This window comes from Perca flavescens, chromosome 7 (genome assembly GCF_004354835.1).
Source record: "Perca flavescens isolate YP-PL-M2 chromosome 7, PFLA_1.0, whole genome shotgun sequence".
Lineage (NCBI taxonomy): Eukaryota > Metazoa > Chordata > Actinopteri > Perciformes > Percidae > Perca > Perca flavescens.
In genome coordinates this window covers 24,557,511-24,579,294 of record NC_041337.1, presented here as the reverse complement: position 1 = coordinate 24,579,294, position 21,784 = coordinate 24,557,511, and the positions used below count along the sequence as shown (strand labels likewise).

Below are 21,784 nucleotides of genomic sequence, written 5' to 3'. Positions count from 1 at the left end.
CGCTGTTAGCTCAGAAAAAAAGCTTTAACGATTTTAAACTAGAAGATGATTTATTAATTTTTGTATGTTTTAAACCAGACAATCTTGTGACTCAAAATTAACGTTTTCTAAAGAAGTTTTCTGCCAGTCTTTTAATAGAGCATCAATAAGAGAAAATCACATTTTCCCTCCATTTCGACAGTTTCCTCTGATGCCGTTTCTCTTTTTGACCACCAGATGTCACTAGGTGCTCACTTTTTATCTGTTGTGCTCAACAGTCTAGGGTTAATGGAACTCTGTCCACATTAAATTGTTATCAGTTGGTATCAGCCCATGCAAGGGTTCATTTCATCAGAACTTAATCTGTGAGTCTCTCTCAGATTAAGTGACAAAACAAATATCTCTACTTCTCAGATATTGAGTAACTAGATTGACATGGAGAAGGTTCTTATTTTCCTTTTTAAAATTCCCTCCCTGGTCCTCTGGTGTCTACTAAGAGCTGTGTCAGTCTCGAGTCCTGACCTGAATGGCTTGCATGTTGCAGGTGTAGCCGGTTTGTACTGCAACTAATCCGGTCCGCCTCAGTGGGAAATGTCATTAAGGTAAGATTACTGCCATTTGTGATCCTTCCTTTTAAAAGGAAGGGAGGGTGGGTGACATGCAAAAAGAATCCTTTTGCCGGTCACCCTTCCTTCTTAAATGCCTTAGCTTCACGGGACAGGTACACTTAATTGTTTAATGAGGGAAGTGTTTGTATTACACTCAACTGTATCTATGTATGTGTCTAATATTTGGTCTTCAAACTTTTTCATGTAAATCACACCAGAATACATTTAAATTAGACCATAGACCCTCTTATGATCAGTTTTTCTCCTGAAAAACATCCTTAGATCCACTTAAAAAATCGATTATCTTTTTTAATACTCAAGCATACCGTATAATTCTGCTCTTTGTTCAAAGGCCATATGCACTGAAAGAGGAGGTTTCTTGGTGATACTGGTGCAGATGTATGACTACTTAGTTTCACATCACATGATGACAACTACAAGAAAAGTCCATTAGTGTGTGTGTGGATTTATGTTCTTGTAGTTCCTATATAAACCTCTAAACACTATTTTGCTTTTATAATATTTTACAATTCCGGCTGTTTGAAATGAATTAATCTTGAGATGGCCAGAACACTGTACGAATTTGTTTTATTTGCATTATTATTGTTTTCAGTCCTGAATTTTTTTTGTCCGTGTCTTAACTTCCCCCAGAAAATGTCATTAGAAATAATATGGCGCTATTGAGGTTGAACCTGAGCGTCCCTGACCAGTGTGCCGGAGCGTGCGAGTGTGCGTGTGGCCTTGGTCGCAGTCCAAAGCCCTCCTCCTATTGGCCGTGCTCATGCGTGACAGTTTGGAGTAACTGTACGCTCCTTAGATTAGCCATATTCATAGGCTTATAAACACGCCCCCTCCCTCCTGTCAGTCTCTCAAATTCAACACCACTGCCTCTTTTTAACCCTTGCCGTTGTCCACTGCACACTCATCGCCTTTATTCTCAGGACAGCAGACAGCGGACTTTTAACTCTTAACTCTATTTAACCGGCTTGTGTGTGCGTGTGATCTTCTTTGGCCAGATGGAGGACTACCATAAACCGGACCAGCAGACGGTGCAGGCGCTCAGGAACATCGCCACCCGGCTCCGGATCAACTCCATTAAGGCGACAACTGCAGCGGGCAGCGGGTAAGCGAGAATAAACAGAGCTGGAGATGTATAGCCTGGAAATATGACACAACAAAACAAGGTTACTGCCCTGGGCCAGTTGCTGTATGATTCATGCACCTGTCTGTTTAATGTACCTGTCTGTTTAAAGGTCAAATTATAAAGTAGGACGCGTTTTTAAACTCAACACGAAGCCTGTTTCCCCGATGGACTGACTGTCCCCAGCAGATGCGTGCAGGAGGACCAGCAGCATAAAGCTACAGATGCAGAATATCACAATATTTGCGTCCCGTGTGGTGTGCCAAAACGGACGGACTTTACTAGATTGTCCTATTTATTTCCGCTGAGCGTAAAACCGGTCTGCGCCAACATGCGTTGTGCGTAATTTAGGCACTTCTCAAGAAAGGTGTTAGGTGTAAATGTTTCACATCTGTCATTTTCACATCTGTATTTCAGTTTGCGAACGTGTTAAGTTTCTGAAAACAATGGGACTTATTCAATTATTTGTTTTGCACAAATCATACAATATTTATTAAATCGTGTCGGATTTGGAGATTCGGCACTTAAATTGCAGCATGTGCACCGGTGTTGCGCGGTCTCCCTTAACCCTTTGCATAGCCTACTCTGTGATCGGTTATGCAACATAGGAGGAGAAGAGACTAGATCGCAGGACGCGCTTCTTCCGCAGCGTCTGCGTCCGTACGTGCGCAGGTGCAGCTTGTCACAGAAATGTTAAGTAGCTATAATTAAATAGGAAAATACGCCCGCTGAGAAATTTCCAAATAAAAACGGAATTGACAACCAAGCGGCAAAGCTAGAGTGATAGAAAATAACAGATTAAAATAAAAATGTATTGTAGGATACGTGAAACTAATTTCGCCGTGCCTTTTTCAACACCCAAAGCTGACTTTCCCAGACAAACTATGACTCTACAGTGTGTTATATATCGCCTTTTGTTTTGCTTCCCTTGGCATATGGCGATTTATTCCGATTTTTCTTCCAGTGATTGATTATTGGTGCCTGAGATCTATAAGGAAGCTACTGATTCAAAATCACTCGACATATGTGAAGGAAAAAAAATTCCAGTTTGATAACTGAAACATGCACAAAATAAACTGTAGACTAGCCTTGTTTAATAATCCCATTCTTTTATCACTGTAAGTGTTTGCATTGCAACCATAGATATAGCATCGTTCACTCACCTCACAAAGAGCATCCTTCATCCTATAGGGTCATGCTTATTCATCTCCACCTGGTTTCTGCTTTTGCTCATTTATGATTATTTGATCACATTTTCCATTTCAGGAGAGTAAGGGAAATGCCATTATGGAGGAGGCCTGAGTGAGGTATTATTGGCATGTGGTTTGAAAATAAAGAGATTAAAAACATTTAAGACATAAAATGTCATCCTAACCTATTTTGTGTTAAATTGTCTTGACTTTAACAGTTTGGGACTACACATTGAATTATGCCTTTGTGCTGTATGTCTGTGCATGTATGAGGGAGAGTGTGTGTGTGTGTGTGGGGGGGGGGCATTTACACTTATTGTGTGTGTTTGAGAGTGAGATATACTGTATTATGTACTTACTGAGACTGATAAAGTCAGTCTCATTAGTGTACTGTCTGTCTTACATAACTCTGACTACAGTTGGTCTGGCATGAATTAACCCAGGCATCCAAGTTGACAAAGAGTCAAACTCCACTTCTGATTGCCACTTTGTCTTTGCCTTTTTTTCCTCCCTTTTCTGTATCTGTGTGTGGACAGTATGCTCTGATCATGCTTATAGATTTAAACTGAGGAATCAGGAGGCACATTAAGTTTTTAATTTGATTGCTGTTTATTTCTTCTCTTGCCATCATTTTGTTGCAGTCATCCCACATCATGTTGCAGCGTGGCAGAGATCATGTCTGTGCTGTTCTTTCATACCATGAAGTACCGACCTGAAGACCCCCGTAACCCCAACAACGACCGCTTCATCCTGTCCAAGGTAACACACACCCACATAAATGTATGGGTGGCAGGTGTTCTTCTGATGCATGCACAGAGACAACACCCATAGGAGCATCTAACACAACTGATTTACTAATTATGAAGTGACGCATATTGGAAAAACTTGTGCATGTTTAGACATTTAAATGCATATTTAGTTATTATATTGTTTGATATCTGTAAGGTGCCAGTGGCAAATTCCAGACTTTGCTAATTGTCATGTCTAATTTGACGCGCACACACTTTAGAATGAAATTTTATTCTTTGTTCTCTCACAATTCATTTAGCAGGAAACTCATGGTGCGGAGGAAAAATGTAAATTAAAGATGTAAAAACAGGATAGCTCCCTTACATTTATAAGATAACAGTTCTATCTCCAGCACAGGCAAATCAGGTATACAGTATGTGATTTTACACTCTTAACCTTTCACCTCTGCCTCCTCAGGGCCATGCGGCCCCCGTGCTGTACGCCGTGTGGGCGGAGACGGGTTACCTGAAGGAGAATGAGCTCCTCAACCTCCGCAAGGTCGACTCCATCCTGGAGGGACACCCTGTGCCGGTGAGGTGACGTTCAGACCTGCAGGAAGTTCTGGGGCTGAAAGTCATTTATTCCAACTTACACATACAGTATATGCATTAGGAATACATTAAAACCCTTACACAACCATCCTGTGTGTTAATTCGGGATATTTTACTGGTATTTAGATGGTAAATGGATGTTGTGAAAGCCAATTACACTCATAGCCGGCTCTCCACCCACTAACACATCAGAATCTTTCTGATTTGACTTCAAAACAGTTCCCTAAGCTGTTTCCTGATATATTTTAACAACTCAAAGATCATATTGCAAGTTAAGTTTAACTTTGCGTCTGGCCTTCTCCTGCATGTAGTCGTCTGTCATACTCTGCTTGCTGGAACTTATTTGGGCTTTTGGCAAACCTTTTGACTCTAAGAATCTTAAAATATAGATATGACATGACCAAGGAAATACAGTACGTCACTGGATGTAGTCATACTACAACGTTCATATATGCGGTAGCATTTCACTAGATTTCTCTTAGCAATTTAGCATAGTCTAATTTTTCCTGCAAGAAATGGTTTGAATATTTCTTACATGTAAAAATAGAGGCAAAAAGCTTTTGAACAGTGGTTCCCAACCTGGGGATTAAGACCATCCAATAGTGAAAAAGAATAATAAATATCTTTCTGCAACACACACACAAATCTGGTTTTGGTTGTCTAGCCTTTCTGTAATCTTTGCCTTTTTCCCTCTAACATACTGGATAGTTTAACCTCTTGAAGCCAAAAAGTTTGTGAATGAATACTTTATAACATAACATGTATACTTGCTGCACATTCGGTTCATATAGAGACATGAACACACATAACAGACAAACTGTATGCAGGCAGGGACATGGTGACAAAGATGTTCTTGTGTGACAGAGATGGTCCGTCCACGGCTCCTTTCTCCTCTGCTGCAGACATTAATAAGTCACTGTTCACATAAACCCAGATACTGACACACTGCTAGAGTGTAGCTACATAACACACTTTCTTGCATGTTAAGTAATATAAAAAAATCCATCCACTGTAATTTCTGTGTTTGCAAACTTGAGCTCTCCTGCAGTCTGTAGAGTATAAGGTGTGTGTATATCGCTGTGTCTGTTTTTTAACAGAAGCAGCAGTTTGTGGATGTGGCCACTGGTTCTCTGGGTCAGGGGCTGGGAGCTGCCTGTGGAATGGCCTACACTGGAAAATACTTTGACAAGGCCAGGTAACATACACACAAAAACACACACAAATTGTTACGCAGAGACTCTCCCAACATGCGGAAGACATACATGAAGGAGCACAGCAGCCCTGCTTGCATCTGCACATATTAAGGTAAACGGTATGAAATTATGCATGACATAATGTACGCCGCAGTGAGCCGTGCTGACATGTTACATTTCAGCCTTTCAACTTTGGATCAAACCCCACCTGACAGGCCTGGTCTGGGTTGACATTTAGGCAGCCAGTCAGAGAGCCAGGAGATCTGACCTCTGATCAGTTTTACCTTCAGATCAGGATTGAATGAGGGTATCTGTTCAGTAATCTGAGATCAGAAACGACTCCAGGAAGAAATCAAGTGGTAAAAGAAATCATAGATTTTTATTTTCTAAATTGATTTTTTTTTTTTTTATCTTTTATATTCACTGTTGATGGTTTTGAACATACTTGTGTCACAATAGATTAACAGGCTTGCAATGCACAGTGGTCATCTACTATTCAGCTGAACGTAGCACGGTTGCACATCAGTCCTCGCGTGTCTCTTTTGTTCTGATGTGATCTAGAACGTGCCTCATGGTGAACAGTCTAACAATAGAGAGAGAGATGGGAACAAATGCCATTCACATTTTCATAGTAAATGGATATAATACAAAGGCGTCCAAGCTGAACTCCAGGAACATAGTTTGACAAATTTCATTGCGGACAGACTGGACTGTTTTTGTTTTTACACATAACAGACACAGTAAAACAGGCGTTTAGGGAATGCCGTACTTGCACTCTGAGTTGGCTAGCCTTGATATCTCTCGCTCTGCATTCTGTGTGCACTCGATTGTTTCTGCTCTAATAATCACACATGCAAGAGCACAGCTCCTCCCTCATCTCTTGGCCTCACCCATCCTCTCGCCAAAAAATGGCAAAATCCAGTACTGTGCTTCTGTGGCATATATGTATTCAAGGTAGATTATATTTATACATCGTACATGTGATTGTGGACACAGTGTGTAGTTGTGCATGCATGCAAAAGGGCGTATGCGTTGCCCAGCTTGTCAAGCTAACTCACTGCAACATGGCTCAGCACTCACTTTAGGCTTTAAGGCTGCATTACTGGTCTCCTAACATAATCTGAAACAAAAACTGCTGAATGGCAACTATATCAACCATCCTAGAAGCATACACACAACCTACACTGCTGAGTGGTGCAGCAGGAATATGTCACCTTTTATATTATTTCTGGTCACACTGTAGAAGAAAATGAATCAACAAGCAAACAACTCTTAGGGTGTGGTTTATTAGAATACGATACATGAATGAACCTGTCAAATTCACTTATCAGCAGAAACTACATAACTGACACTGTTCGTGGCTTCATGCTTGATGTGACTCAGGTTCAATACTTTGTAGTTGTAAATGTGTGACTATGAGATTATTGGATCAAACTAATGCAGTGTTCCTCCTGATGCTCGTTCATGCTTTGCTCCAAACCCAGGAGATAATGCAATTCATCACCGAGTGTATTGGCTGGAAGTTTCTTCTACGTTGGTTGTGTGTTGGCGTGCGTGCGTGCGTGTGTGCCAGTTGGATGGGTTTGGGAGAGGTATCACCTTGTCTTGATTTGTTATTCTCACCTTGCAAAGACTAGATAAAAGACAAGCACACACACTCACGCACTCACGCACTGGCTCAACCTGCTGTAGTTGTGCAGGATACCCTTCAAACTTCTTGATCTTGTACCATATTGGTTTCACCTTTGACAGAACCGGCAACTTTTACCACTGATACTTACAAATTTGAAAACCTCAGAATTGAAAAGAATGAAGACTAAGCCAACTTCACACAGTGGATTAAACATTAGATCTTTATCATACATGTGCATATATTTGAGGGAAAAAAGGAATGCAACAAATACCTTAAGGGCAAGCATTCTATATTTTAATAAAAATGTGACAAAGATTGACATTTTAGTTTCTATACAAACCTGAAGATGACCTGAACTTTGTCATTTTTCAAAGTCTCTTGTGATATGCTTTTATCCCCAGAAAAGGTAAAGTGAACTGAAGTAGCTAAAGATTCCTTGAATCCAAACTTAGAGGAACCTTACCTTTTTGATCCTGTTCCTTTAGACCAATACATTGTTAGCTGCATTCGCAATGATCCTGAATTTTCTCAGTTAATTAAAGATTTTAAAAATTTCAAAAATATCTAAAAGATGACTTATGTGTCATTTTATTTCAACAAAGGGGTGGTCACATCAAATATTGATTTGATTTAAATTTCTCTTCTGTTCATTCACTGCATTTTGTTAATTGATGAAAATAAACTATTAACACTTCCATTTTTGAAAGCCTTCTTAGTTTACAGCATTGTACTGTGTATATATAAAGTATATAAACTATATTTTAGAGCCCTGGAATAATGGACACAGATTTAGTTCAAAGCATCTGTATATTTCAATACGGATAGTTTCAGCGGACACATTTCAGAAACCGACTTTAAGAGATCAGACTATTGGTCTATCTATCTGGTTATTAATGTTTCCACCTCCAGCCACAAATCTCTACTTCTTTTCTCTCCCTCTCTCCATCTCCACCTCTGTGGCATTCCTCCCTTCCTCTCTTTTCTTTCTGTGCCGTGTGTTTTCTTGGGGTTGGAATGCGTGGAGTAATGCGGCGTGTCTCAGCCTTTCTTCCAGCTTTATTGAGAATGTGTCTGTTTGACTGGAAAGCTGTCAGGAGTCATTACGCCACAGGAGCAACTAGTGAGGATGATCAGAGCTCAGCGGGGGGGGAAAGAGTGTGTGTTTGTGTGACTGTTTGATCTTTGTGTGTGTTTAGGTGTGAGGATCAGCTGTCACATTGAGCCCTATAGGATTAATCAGTAGATGGGAGAATGTGCCAAGAGGGATAACGGAGCTGATATGGAAAATTAATCTCTTTCTTCTCTCTTAGTCTGTCTTAATAAGCGCAGCATTTTGTCAAAATCTCTCTTTGTTTGTAGCTATCAGGTGTTCTGCCTGCTAGGTGATGGAGAGCTGTCCGAGGGCTCGGTGTGGGAGGCCATGGCCTTCGCCTCATACTACCAACTAGACAACCTGGTGGCCATTTTGGACATCAACCGCCTGGGTCAGAGCGACCCGGCTCCACTCCAGCACCATGTAGAGAAGTACCAGCGACGCTGTGAGGCCTTTGGGTGAGCAGGGGGAGTCAGAGGGCGAGGGTGTGCACAGGAGGGTGGGTATTTGTGCATCTGAATCTCTTAAGTGTGAGGCGAATGTGTGTCCTTCAGTGCCAAAATGACACACAAGGACAATTTTTGACTTTGATAATCAATACATGGGTTGGTGTCAAAACTGGCCTGCTGCATGTCATCTCTCTATCCAACCCTTGCAGAGCACTGATATGAGCTAAAATGCTAGCATGCTGAAAGGTGGTACTGATTTTAGGGGCCTGCAGGAATTCCAGTAGGATTATTCCATAAAGAAAACTGTACCCAGAGTTATATTCATTCATAAAAAAAACGCACCTGTAGGACTGCATTTAAAGTTTGATGTCCTCTGTTTTCCAAGCTGGCATGCCATCATTGTGGATGGCCACAGTGTGGAGGAGCTGTGTAAGGTGCTGAGTCAGCCCCGCCACCAGCCACTTGCCATCATCGCTAAGACTATCAAGGGCAAGGGCATCCCAGGTACAATAATCAGGAACACACGCAGTGATCCACTGTATGTGAATTCAAATATCAGTGTGGTTTTATCCTGTAATGTGTAGAGTTTAAGTAAAGTTCTCACATGTGTGTCCTTTTTTTTGATTTAAAAAAAAAAAAAAAAAAAGACTTAATGATTCCTAAATAGTGTGTGGAGCAGTTAACTACTTTTTGTGCCTAGATGTCTCTCTTTCAAATATGGACATCAATCTCTCAATGACCTAACATATTTCAAGCAGAACAAATCAGAATAATCATAACAAACACCGTATTTCGTAATCATGACATTTGGCGTTTATCACTAACCTGTTCCAAAAACTGTTTCTAAATGATGACTAGGTAAAACGGTAGCAACTCACTGGGAATAATATTTCTGTCAGAAGTTTTTTTTAGCTGCCTGGATACCCGCCGCCAGTGCAGAGTGGCCCTAACTCGCTGTAATCCAGGCAGCGCTTCAGTGTTTTAGCTGCTGCAGCTCAGTAATCCCTCAGAATGTGTAGGATACACTCACAGCAACAGCCCATTGTGCTTGTGTTGTGATAACGGTAAGGGGCAGTGTGTGTGACCATGTGTGTATGGAGAGAGAGAGAGAGGTAAAAAAGACAGTTGTTATAACAGCAACATGTGTGTGTCTAAGAGAGGAGTACGTCTTTGTATACATACGATTTTTGTCAGAATGAAGAGGCCACAGGTCTATAACAACACTCACCATTTCTAACATTTTGATCTTCAAAGTAGCCTGTTGGAACCCACTGAAGTGAACGATTGTTATGAGTGTGACAGCTGGCCATGGTTTATTTTATGCACATGCATAAATGTGAAGGTGATACGTATAAAGGATATCAGGAGGAATTTAGTTTATAGAGTATATGTATTTTATATTTTCAGGTGCGTAAAATATTTATCTAAACGTGGCCAGGTTGGCTCGGTTGGTAGAGCACATATATGGAGTTTTACTCCTCGACGCAGCTGCCGCGGGTTTGACTCCGACCTGCTGCCCATTGCTGCATGTCATTTCCCCTCTCTCTCCCCTTTCATGTCTTCATCTGTCCTGTGAAAATAAAGGCCTAAAAATACCCCAAAAAATAATCTTAACTTCCTTAATACCAAAAGCCAATACAGGTCATCTCTGAAAGTCCAATTATGAGCTTTTTAATCCTCACTGGATTATGCTTTATCAGTTAAGCTCTACTATATCTGCCACTTTTAACTCGTGGACTTGTGAAAATTTGACCGCATATATGAAGCAACTTTGACCACGTAAGCAGTACATTTTTCGGTTTGTCACCATTCTTATTTTATTAATAAAAAGGTTGTTTTTGCTACCTCCTAGCTGTAATATGTTGTTATTGTCATGTCTTATACTGTACAGTAACAGATGTACTCGTTTGTTCTAGTCCTCAGTTGCGTTTGTGTGTCTTTCAGCGGCTGAGGATAAGATGGGCTGGCACGGGAAACCCCTGCCCAAAGACATGGCCGACAGCGTGATCAAGGAGATGCAGAGCCGCATCATCAGCTGCAACAAGCGCCTGTACCCTGCTCCGCCCACTGAGGATGCATCACCTGTCAGCCTCCGCAACATCCGCATGCCAAGTGCACCCAGCTACAAAACTGGAGACAAGGTATGATCAGTGGTGGCAGACAAGCTCAGATGTCTTGAATAACCTTAAAAACCCATCATATGGCAATTAAATTGTGTTAAATTGGCCTAAACGAATAAATGTGATTTAATGGCACAACTTTTCAGATGGAATACAACAAAGCTTCGGCCAAGCTGGAGTATCTACTACTGATTGGTTGTCTGTTTGTCCCTGTGTAACCAGATTGCTACGAGGAAGGCGTATGGCATGGCTCTGGCCAAGCTGGGCCGTTACAACGACCAAGTGGTGGCTCTAGATGGGGACACCAAAAACTCCACCTTCTCTGAGCTCTTTAAGAACGAACACCCTAATCGCTACGTGGAGTGCTACATCGCAGAGCAGAACATGGTAAGAAAGAGACCTCTTCAGTTAGATGGCTGGAGACATTTTGGATCATACAGGCTGTTAAAACTTCCATATAATTAATAAAATAAGGGCATTTGGTTCTGACATTATGGCAATATACTCTATGTCATATCAGGTTCATTTTATGTTGTAAGTATTAAAATAAATATCACTTTTTCTAATATGTTTACCTTCCGCTATGTCACAATTTATTTGAAGTGGTGTTGCTCTCACGTCATCCCTTGAGTAGCATTAGCATAACCACCTACATATTCTAGTTTTATTAAAATCAGCATAATTATGAATACTTGAAGGGTCCTTCCACACAGCAACAATAGGCCAATCACAGGGTGTCATTGTCTGTCGGGATTAGTTAAAAATGTGCATCGTCATGATTAACCATGAAACATAAGTGTCATTGTGCTCTTTGAGTTTTTCAGAGCCTTTTAATAACAGTAAGGCTAACTGTGTGCTGCTACATTACTTACAGTTATAGATGAAAGTGTGGTCTACGAATGTTCTTTTCATGCTGCAATAGGGATTGTTTGAGTGATGAATTTTTGCATTCTCAATTAAAATGTTCATATTTCTATTTGTCATGATTCTTCTTGACATTTCAAGAGTTGGTTGGTTTTAACCTCATAAATTTGTAAATAATTTGTGCATGTACTGAATGTAAAATTGTTTTTGATGGCTTATAGTAATCAGTTTTATTAGATTACTAGCGTCTCTGTAAGACAGAATTTTTTGGGGGGTATGACATGCTGTGCTCTGTAACCACTCAGCCACCAAGGCTCTCCTAAGACTGTACTTTGACCTCAATGGCAACATCAGCATGCTGACAGGCCGATGCGAAGCATGTTTAATGTTTACCATATTCTTAATTAGTTAGCGTGTTAGCATACAAACATTTGCTAATTAGATTAGATTAGATAATACTTTATTCATCCCACAATGGGGAAATTCACTTATTACAGCAGCAGTTTTTCCACAATAAAAACAAACCAGCAAACACCAGACAATGTGCAAAAAACACTGAATGAATGTAAAGTGGCATTATATAAAAAGTATTTAAGTAAAGTAAGGTGGCCATAGTGCAAAAAAATACTGTAATGTAAGTAAGTAATTACCACTAAACACAAAGTACAGTTGAAGCTGATGGTGATGTGATTTGCAACACTTGTGAGAACAATTGGCCACAAGTCGAAACACTCACAGTAAAGTTGTTCTTTATACTACAAGTGTTGCTGAAGTTGTGACAAGATTTTTAGACATTTCACTAAAAACCAAAATACAATTTAATGGTGGTGTTGCAGGAAGTGTTAGAGGATCTCCAAAGTAAACAGGATTTATCCTCTTGGGATTATGAATGTCTGTACAAAATGTTTTGTACCTCCTTTTCCCTCCATTCTATCTCTCTGTCCTCTCTTGCAGGTGAGCGTGGCCATAGGTTGTGCCGTGCGCGACCGTAACGTGGTGTTTGCCAGCACCTTCGCCACGTTCTTCAGCCGGGCCTTTGACCAGCTCCGCATGGCCAGCATCTCTGAGAGCAACATCAACCTCTGCGGCTCCCACTGTGGTGTCTCTATTGGTCAGTGACCTGTGACTTTTCAGCAGTTCATTTTAAAGATCTTTTACTGACTTTTTTTTCCCCACTCAACATTGTATCATTGTGGCTTTGTAGGATTAGGAGGATTGTATAATGGCATTCAGATGAGAGAAGGAAGACAAACATGACATTATGATTACATCTTAGACTAGTGAACGTTTTGCTAGCGTATAACATTTGTCGGCAAGCTGTGCTTTTAAGGATTTATCATTATTCGAGTGATCTTGTTTGATCTTTATGACATTCACTGTGACCCGCCTTTCCTCTCACTACTCCCTTTTCTTCAATCCAGTTTGACACAATTCTGCTTTTGGAGTGATTCAGCCCACTGAAGCAGAGATCTTCAACAGGGGGTCTGAGACCCCTAGGGGGTCCTCAGAGTCAATGCAGGGGGGCCTCCAAATTATTGTTAATTTTTGAAAGTTTTTTTCAAAAATTTAAATGGCTTAAAATCAATCTAACAAATAATAGCAAATATAAATCCCCACTTATGATAGGCGTATTGGCCTATAGGAACGGTAGTCACTAAGATGTATGTATGTTTAACATTCAAAATTATAATTCTATAGCTTAGTTTTCTATGCAAAAAAAGTATTGTATAAAGGCTTTAAGTCGCCCTACATGTAATTGTAGGCCCAGTTTAATATGCAACTTCATTTTATACAATATATGTAGTAGGGGGGTCCCTGCTCCGTCTCTCTCAGTTAAGGGATCCTTGGTTTAAAAAACGTTGAAGACTCCTGCACTGAAGGATATAAAGTCAAACTGATAATACTTTTCAAATGAGTAGCTTGGTCAAAGAAAAAGTCCAATATGTGCACAATGCATGTCAAATGAAAATCAACCTAAGCTGATCTGTACCTGCAGAAGATATTTAATTATTTATTGTTTCATCAGATCTTGTTGCTGCTTTAAATTCACTGCAGTGGGTTGAACTGCTCCTCACTATGTCTGTTTTAATTTTCCTGATCCTAAACCCCCCCTCCCCCAACTTCTCACCTCCTCTGTTGTCCATCTTCCTCTCCTGGTATCAGCACTCTTCCTCCTCACCTCCTCCCTCTCACTGTCTCTGTGTCATGGAGGTGATGACAGAGCGGCCTGATCCTCTTTCACCTCTTCCTTCTCCTCTTTCTCCTTCTCCTCCACCTCTTCAGGTACATTGCATGTGCACCTTTCCAGACTGTATGCATGCCAGTCTACCAGAATTTATCTTCCAGTCTACATTAATAAACATGTGAGTCTTACTGTACCTGACTTTTGTCTGTTTTTGTCCGGATATTTGTGTACATTTAGGTGAGGATGGGCCCTCTCAGATGGGTCTGGAGGATCTGGCCATGTTTAGAGCCATTCCCACGGCAACCGTCTTCTACCCTAGTGACGGTGTCTCCACTGAGAAAGCTGTGGAGCTCGCCGCCAACACAAAGGTACCCATAGTCACCTGCAATAAGAAATGAAAAAGAGTTGAAAATTGACATCCTTAAAAGAAATAAATCTAAAGGTTTAGAGCAGTGTAAAAGCTCCATCATATTCAGATGTGTGGGATTCAATCTTCCACAGGTTTGTTTTGTGTTTTAAAAAGTATGGAGCCATGTAGATTGTTTCTTGTTTGTTTCAGGGTTTGTGTTTCATCCGAACGAGCCGCCCAGAGAACAACATAATTTACAACTGCAATGAGGACTTCCATGTTGGTCAGGCTAAGGTTTGTAGCAGTGTTTTATATATTCTTCAAACTATTTCATGCTCTTTGGACTCATTATCACAAATGACTAATTCTCGGTGCATGCTCTGCTGCGACTATTACGTCATTTCTACTGTCAGTTGGTCGAATGTGTGTCGGTGTCTTGTCTTGCTGTGTTTTGTATAGTTTCGGTGAGTTTATAATAGTGTCCTTGTCTCGCTAATTATCCAAAATGCCTTCCCTTTACAAAGTCTTCTGACTAGACTGTGTGCTCGTTTCCATATGTAGTCCACATACAAATATCTCTTCCCTTCCCACTCAGGTCGTGTTTAAAACCAATGACGACCATGTGACTGTGATTGGAGCAGGAGTGACCCTCCACGAGGCTCTGGCTGCTGCTGAACAGCTGAAGAAAGGTATAAAAAAGAAAAAGACTAAACAAAAGAAACCAGCCCATGTCAGCATGAAAGTATACAGTCTTTACATCAGTTGGACTGAGGTGCATCCTCCACATTCCTCTCTTCTCCCTCAGAAAGAATTAACATCCGCGTGATTGACCCGTTCACCATCAAACCCCTGGACTCCAAGACCATCATCGACAACGCCAGGGCCACCAGAGGACGCATCATCACAGTGGAGGACCACTACTATGAAGGTGAAGGGTCGCAAATGGCCGTTCAAAAAACAAAACAAAATGTGTCAGCCTACATCCCCCAGGATTCAACTCTGACCTGTGTCACATAGCCTCCCCTTTCCACTACAGACTTAATTAATAGATCAAATTAAACCTTTACAAATTAAAACTTCAAATGATTTTTAAACCACAGGGAAGCCATATTGGTGATAATTACATTTGTTTCCTGTGGTATAGTCCTGGAATTATGATTTGATATTGGTTTGATTTATATTGTCCTATTGACAGATATACTATTGCCAGAAACACATTGGTCACAAAGTAATCTCAATTTCCAAGAATTTCAATTTCTGGACACAGAATGTTGCTGCATGATGTCACATACACTAACATTTTATAATATGTTAAACATTATACTTTTCGACAGGTTCAAATAATATAGAGCAATTTAAAGTGCCACTCTATTGCATAAATCTACTGAATCATGTCCAATTAGAATCAGGACAGTCCCATTTGCATGGGGTCCCTAGCATTGGCACAACAGCTTTAACTAGCAGGCATAAGGATTGTTATGCAGCTGCGTGTTTGTGGTCATGAATAAAAATGCCTGGAGCAGCAAAGGACAAAGGTCTGTCTGAAGATAGAGAAGCCCTAAGGAAGCTGGAGTCTGAGAAAGGGAGGAGAGGGAAGAGCAGCATGAGGAGGAAGAGGACAGAGGTTTAGGGATGCTGTAAGTGGCAAAGAATTGGGGTGAAAGTTGTGGGTATGAAGAGACAGATTGAAGATATAGAAAAGGTGAAATGGATCAAAACAGTATAGTAGATAATGGGAAAGAGTAGGGGGAGGGGGAAGGGGGAGGAGCTGGGAGAGCCTGTCAGGGTTTCTTAATTTCAGCTCTGGCTTTGGGCTCTCGCTGACCTACATACAGTACCAGCATGACAAAAACGAGTGTCCAGAATTATGTTTTTGTGTTTTTTTTTTTTTTTCTTTTGTCCTACATGTAGCTAGTTTAATTGCCCGTTGAGATTACATCTGTCTGTTTGACATGATAGAGCAAAAACAAAAAAAGGGAGATGACACCGTTGTTTGGTGTCACACACACACACACACACACACACACACACACACACACACACACACACACACACACACTTTTAATTGGATTTATGTGAGTGGTTGACCACATGCAAGTGAAGATGTAATATGTTTGCAAGAGTGGTAATATGTCCATGTGTGTGGAAGCTGCACATATAAAAGGCTGTCCAAGAGCATAACATATTTGGTGTATGCGTGTGTTGGCACTTGGTAGTGTGAAAACCAAGTGGTATCCAGGGAACAGAGGGATGTAGTGTACAGATGGGTAAATGGCGTGCAGAGGGCAATATCCCTCTCAACAGATTAAAGATTATTTTTATTGTCATTCCAAAAAACACTTCAGGAAGTGCAGTGTAGAATGGAATTACATTGCATTGGACCACCATAAAAACAGACAAAAGAACCCATCAGCAGCTAAAAGAATGCATTTATAAATAATATAAAAGTAAGATTTAAATAAGATAACTGGCATTTTAAAAATATGAGAGAAGTAGAAATACACGTGTAATCTCATATCCCGCCCATACCCATACATATACTTATTGCACACATACTGTATGTTCCACATTGTCTCAGTTCAGTGTGGTGCAGATTTTTTTGTTTTATTTCATTCAATGTTGGAAAAAATCGAATGAAGGAAGTAGAAGCTGAGGTCCCGTGGTAACTTGTTCACTTTCCTTGGTCAGATAATGTAAAGAGGATTTCTTTCATCAGTCTTTCGGAAGAGTCTGATGAATGATGGTTTTACTATCAGTAGTAGGTACCTGATTATATGAGAATATGAACAGAAAACCAGTGTATTTTTTTATTTATTTATTTTTTAGCTTTTTAGAAAAACTGTAAAACAAGCCCTCTATGAGAAATTATATTCACCAGTAAAAGCTAGCACAAAGCTAACCCAAATGATGCATGACTTTAGCCACCCATAAATAATGCATACTACTACATACTACATTCTATACTACTGTAATGTTCACAGTGAAATGTTTTAGAAATAGTACAGATTGTAACAACATGGTTGTAACGTTGTTACAAGACGTGTTATTCCGAGTAATTTATCTTTTCCAAACTTTCTCCAGAGCCATCACACCACCTTTTGCACTTTTTATGTTTTCACCAGCTGTGTGTTGGATTTCCAACAGCGCACACAAAAAACTGAGAAATTGCCATATGCATGTAGGCATTTTAGGAACAATCCAACATAATAACACACGAAAAACTCAAAGCATAGATAGAATTTGCAGATGAAATAAGGTTGGGATGTCCCTTTCTCTGTCGCTCTCTCAAACACCAGTGCCAGCTAGCACATCAACAAAGGGCTGTGAAAAAATGTAGTGGTGAAGAACATGTAATGCCTTTCTCTTTTTCTCATTCCTCAGCTTTCATGTTTACTCAATCAGAAATGTTTGAATGACAGTTTGGAGTGAAAAGTAAAAAAAAAAAAAAAAAAGTGATAGGGGAGGAGAGACTTAAGGGGGTGAAAGTGAGACAGAGGACGAGTGAGCAAGACAAAGGAGGGTGTTGTTCGTCCTGTCAGTCTACATCACATCGCTGCAAAGCTCAATCGCCCGTGAAGCTCGTGAGATTCAAGATGACAGTTGACAATGGCGGAAATCAAAAGAAGGAAGATTAAAGAACAAATGAGAGACTTTAATCTGAATATTAGGAGAGATTCTAGAACACAAATAAATAAATGTTTTGTCTGTGTGTGATTTGGGTGAACTGGCCCTTTAATCAGTAGTGCTGACTGCTGTATGTGATTCCTCAGGTGGTCTAGGTGAGGCAGTGTGCTCGGCAGTAATAAACGAGACCGGCTTCACCGTCCACCGCCTGGCGGTTTCCCAGGTGCCACGCAGCGGCAAGCCCCAGGAGCTGATCCGTATCTTTGGCATCGACCGCGACGCCATCACCCAGGCGGTCCGCAAGGTGCTCAGCAGCTCCGCCAACGCCAAGTAAGAACGCTGCAGCAGTGGCAGCCAGCGGCAACTATATGGTAAAGGACTCCGTGGTTCACTGGCGATCACCATGGAGACAACAAACAAATAAACCAACACAGAAGGAGGGGAAGCCCTTCTATCCCACTCATGCTCTCCTTCTCATTAAACAAAAAGCATTCGTTTGGGAAAAGAAAAAAAAAAAAAAGATAACATGGTTTTTCTCTAACTGTCGTCGATGTGGTTTTGACCCCCCCCAACCCCCAGATTTTTACCCCATTAGTTTGTGTAAACACTTCCCTTCACACACACATCCACACCTCAACCCTCTAAGCCCTTCCTACCTCCCAGAGAAAGTTCTGGTACTGCTGTAGTGTTTCAGTAAAAGCAGTGAACGTGGTTTGGAGTAAAGTGAAGTCTTTTTATATTTTCTGTGGAACCCCTCTCACTACTTCAGCGCGCGGCGTTCCGTACGTCTGCACCCAGTACGACTCTGTAAATCCCACCCCACTAGATCCAGCAGGGTGTGGAGAAACTCTGGTTTGGTCTGTTTGAGCACTGACTGTTTTTAACCCTTTTGACCCTGACTTGGCTGGGACTGCTTCACATCAATAAAGGGATGGTTTCTTCACAACACTTGTGTCGGAAGTCTTTCTTGTAGATTGTGGTTGCAGTGAAAGAAACATTGTGCATTTTCTTTATTCTTACATCATCCAATTTCAATTTTTTCAAGGAAAATATACTGCCTAAACCACATCCATTATTTCTCACGAAGTAATATTGCTTCTGTAGCCCATTTTGCTTCTGTAGCCCATGGCTGAAACTTTTGATAAAGAATCTTCATGTTTAGTCAAGCAGCGTAGCTCTAGTGATGACAACAGTTGGACATCTGTACACCCAAAAACTAATTCTGTTTTTTTACTTGCATATTCACAAGAATACCAGAATATTTCCATCTTTAATAGGTATACACCAATTGAAGATGCCTAGTGCCAGATGCTGGTTGGACTTGGTCACAGCAGGAAAAGCACAGGTTTAAATAATAAAATTAATGATGGCTGAATTCCATTTGGCTGCTTCAGTGTCAGGGTCCTGTACATGCTGACTCACTGTCATGACTTACAGGGACATTTGATTTGAACAGAGCCATTATTAATGTTATTAGTAACACCTGTTTTTTTATATAGTTTAAGATTATGTGCAAGACATTTTTTTTATTTGGAACACTTAATGGTTCCCTGCAGAGTTTTTGGCCCCTAGTCACACTATGATCTGTTTTTCAACAAGTGGTTCTCAATTTTGTTTAGCACAAATACTAAAAAAGTCCTGATTTCAGCAAACTGCTCAGTATGGTCTTTTATGCAGTAATATCTATGCAATGTTCTGTAACAGAAGCTATAATGCCCTGCCACTGGCTGTAGCTGTGAAACCTGTGAGCATACTGAAATGAGCAAAAGTCTGTTTTATTGTTTATAAATTCAACTTTCCATTTGTGATAATGTGTCATTTGTTATTTCAAAAGGTACAGTGTCTCTTTAAGTACTCACTCTATGTCATGTCCTGCCTAAACATGCGGTTTCAACCAGAGATGAGATATCTGTCCACCAATATCTGACCCTTAATTGACAAGTGATTGACCGAATGAAGATGAAATAATGGCTTTGGCTTTGAGAGGTTGAGGCACTACACAGACATTACTCCAGATCCTTCACCATTATTGGCAAACTCTAAAATATAAATATAATTGCTTCAAACTAAGTATATAAATATTTAGTACCTTAAATATGATGCAGGATATCCATTCAGGAGTAGCAATCCTGAAGACTTTTCTAACCTTCTCTGTCCAATCTTTAGGGACAGTCACAGCAGAAAATGACTCGTGGGTCTTTTAGGCTTTAATGCCCTCTTATGAAATTATGTACAGTTCTGTATAGGTCTCTGCATCACCTTATGCAGTCTGTTTCTTAGTTTTGGATTAAAGTGCCCTTGTGGCTGGTTGAAGTCTAGGATCAAGCCCACATCCACCATGTGCATATTTAATGTGTGTTAATAATTGAAAAGCCTATTGAAAGAGTCACCCGGACTGCAGCATGTGAACGTGTGTGTGTGAGCAAGAAATGTGTGTGATATACTGTGTGGCATTTTAACTGTTTGCAATTTAGAAAATTGACATTAGAATTATAAAACAGGATTTGAAAATGACACTACCTGTCATTTTTCCTATTTACTGTAATTGCTGTTTTGCCTACAGATGATATTGGGTTGAACAGTAAGGTTCCAAGAACGAAAGAAAAACAAGCTCAACTTTGGCATGAACACTGTGATTTATTTTAATGCTCTCATAAATCCAGTCGTTTTTTTTTTAACCAAGTAACTGATAAGTTTTTATTGTGTGAATGCTGATTCAGCAGTACGATTTCCGGTCGCCTACTACTTCTGAACACTTTCAGCTACAAAAACCATTCAAATATCAAATGTTCAGCTCTTTAAGGACATTTGTGCTTAACTTTTCACCACCATTTATAGTTTTTCAAATATTAAGCTTTTTTCTTTTTAAAGTCAATTGAGCAATCTTTAAATCCTCTTCAAGCTTTTTCCACTTCTAAATACTACTCCTCCCACAAATGTTCACCTACAGATGTCATTCAAACTTTAAGCTGTTCACAAAATCTTCAGCTAGTAGAAAATGATTCAGCTTTTGATATCTTTTACAGCTTGTGTTATCACTGTTAAAGTTTAGTGCTTCTTTAGGCTTTTTCTGTGTTTTTAGGGGCTGCTCTGTGTGGGTGATGTCACAGCTACACTGCAAAAGAGAGAGAACATTGCCTTAAAACTTTCTCTTTAACTTGCTCTCACGGCCACAATTCTTATTTCTCACACACCATTTATAGGTAAAAACCTAGATATACTTGTCTTCTTTCGGCCATTGTGCTCATTTAAGCATTAGACTTACCACATTTGGCTCATTGAGCCTCCGAATGACAAAAGCCACAGAGTACCAGTTTTTCACATTGCTGATATGCCCCCCTTTTTTTACTCTAGCCACAAAAATTATTTATCAATGTGTCCGCAAATGCTTTCTGGGGCTCACGTTGAGGTCATTATATTGATACCACGTATTGTTTAGGGTTTTTTTAGAGCTTCTTCAATGGGAAGTTTTCGAGGGCTTTTTCAGTTAATCTCAGATCGATATACTATGACTATTTTTATGACTTTTTTCAACATCCTATAAAATACCTTTTTTTGACATACCATGCTATGATTGTTTTCACATAATATCTTTTAGTGGCACAGTGACTCAGTTGTTAGCACTGCTCCAACTAGCACCAGCAAGTAAGCAATGCACACTCTGACCAAGGTTTGATTCCCAGTCTTGCAGGCCCTTTTCATGGCGTTTTTTTCAACATACAATACTATGACTTTTTCTTTACTTTTTTCGACATACTGTACTATGACTTTTTTTATATATATATATTCTATGATTTTTTTCAACATTTTCTACTATGACTTTTTGAGTGAATGACATGCAGCAAATGGCCGCAGGATGGAATTGAACCCGTGGCCATTGCTGCAAGGACTGAGCCTCTGTACATGGGGAGCATGCTCTACCAAAAGAGCTACTTTTTCATCACTTTTTGACTTACTATACTATAACTTCTTTCTACATACTAAACTAGGACTTTTTTATGACTTTTTCCTTCATA

At 40.2% G+C, this 21,784-nt stretch overlaps 1 protein-coding gene across 2 annotated transcripts; it reads left to right on the top strand.

Moving 5' to 3' along the window:
- Window positions 1–501: 501 nt before the first annotated feature.
- LOC114559058 (transketolase) lies at window positions 502–18,289 on the top strand. 2 transcript variants are annotated; one of them, XM_028583469.1, is made up of 15 exons: window positions 502–581; window positions 1,604–1,710; window positions 3,560–3,677; window positions 4,125–4,238; window positions 5,356–5,453; window positions 8,444–8,635; window positions 9,012–9,130; window positions 10,571–10,767; window positions 10,969–11,133; window positions 12,565–12,721; window positions 14,033–14,163; window positions 14,355–14,438; window positions 14,740–14,833; window positions 14,950–15,072; window positions 17,915–18,289. In XM_028583469.1, exons 2-15 carry the CDS (start codon window positions 1,604–1,606, stop codon window positions 18,100–18,102), a joined length of 1,887 nt encoding a protein of 628 aa, XP_028439270.1. In that variant the 5' UTR covers window positions 502–581; the 3' UTR covers window positions 18,103–18,289. The 2 variants fall into 2 exon arrangements, with proteins under 2 accessions (XP_028439270.1, XP_028439271.1); XM_028583470.1 differs by lacking the exons at window positions 502–581; window positions 1,604–1,710 and adding an exon at window positions 3,001–3,035.
- Window positions 18,290–21,784: the final 3,495 nt, after the last annotated feature.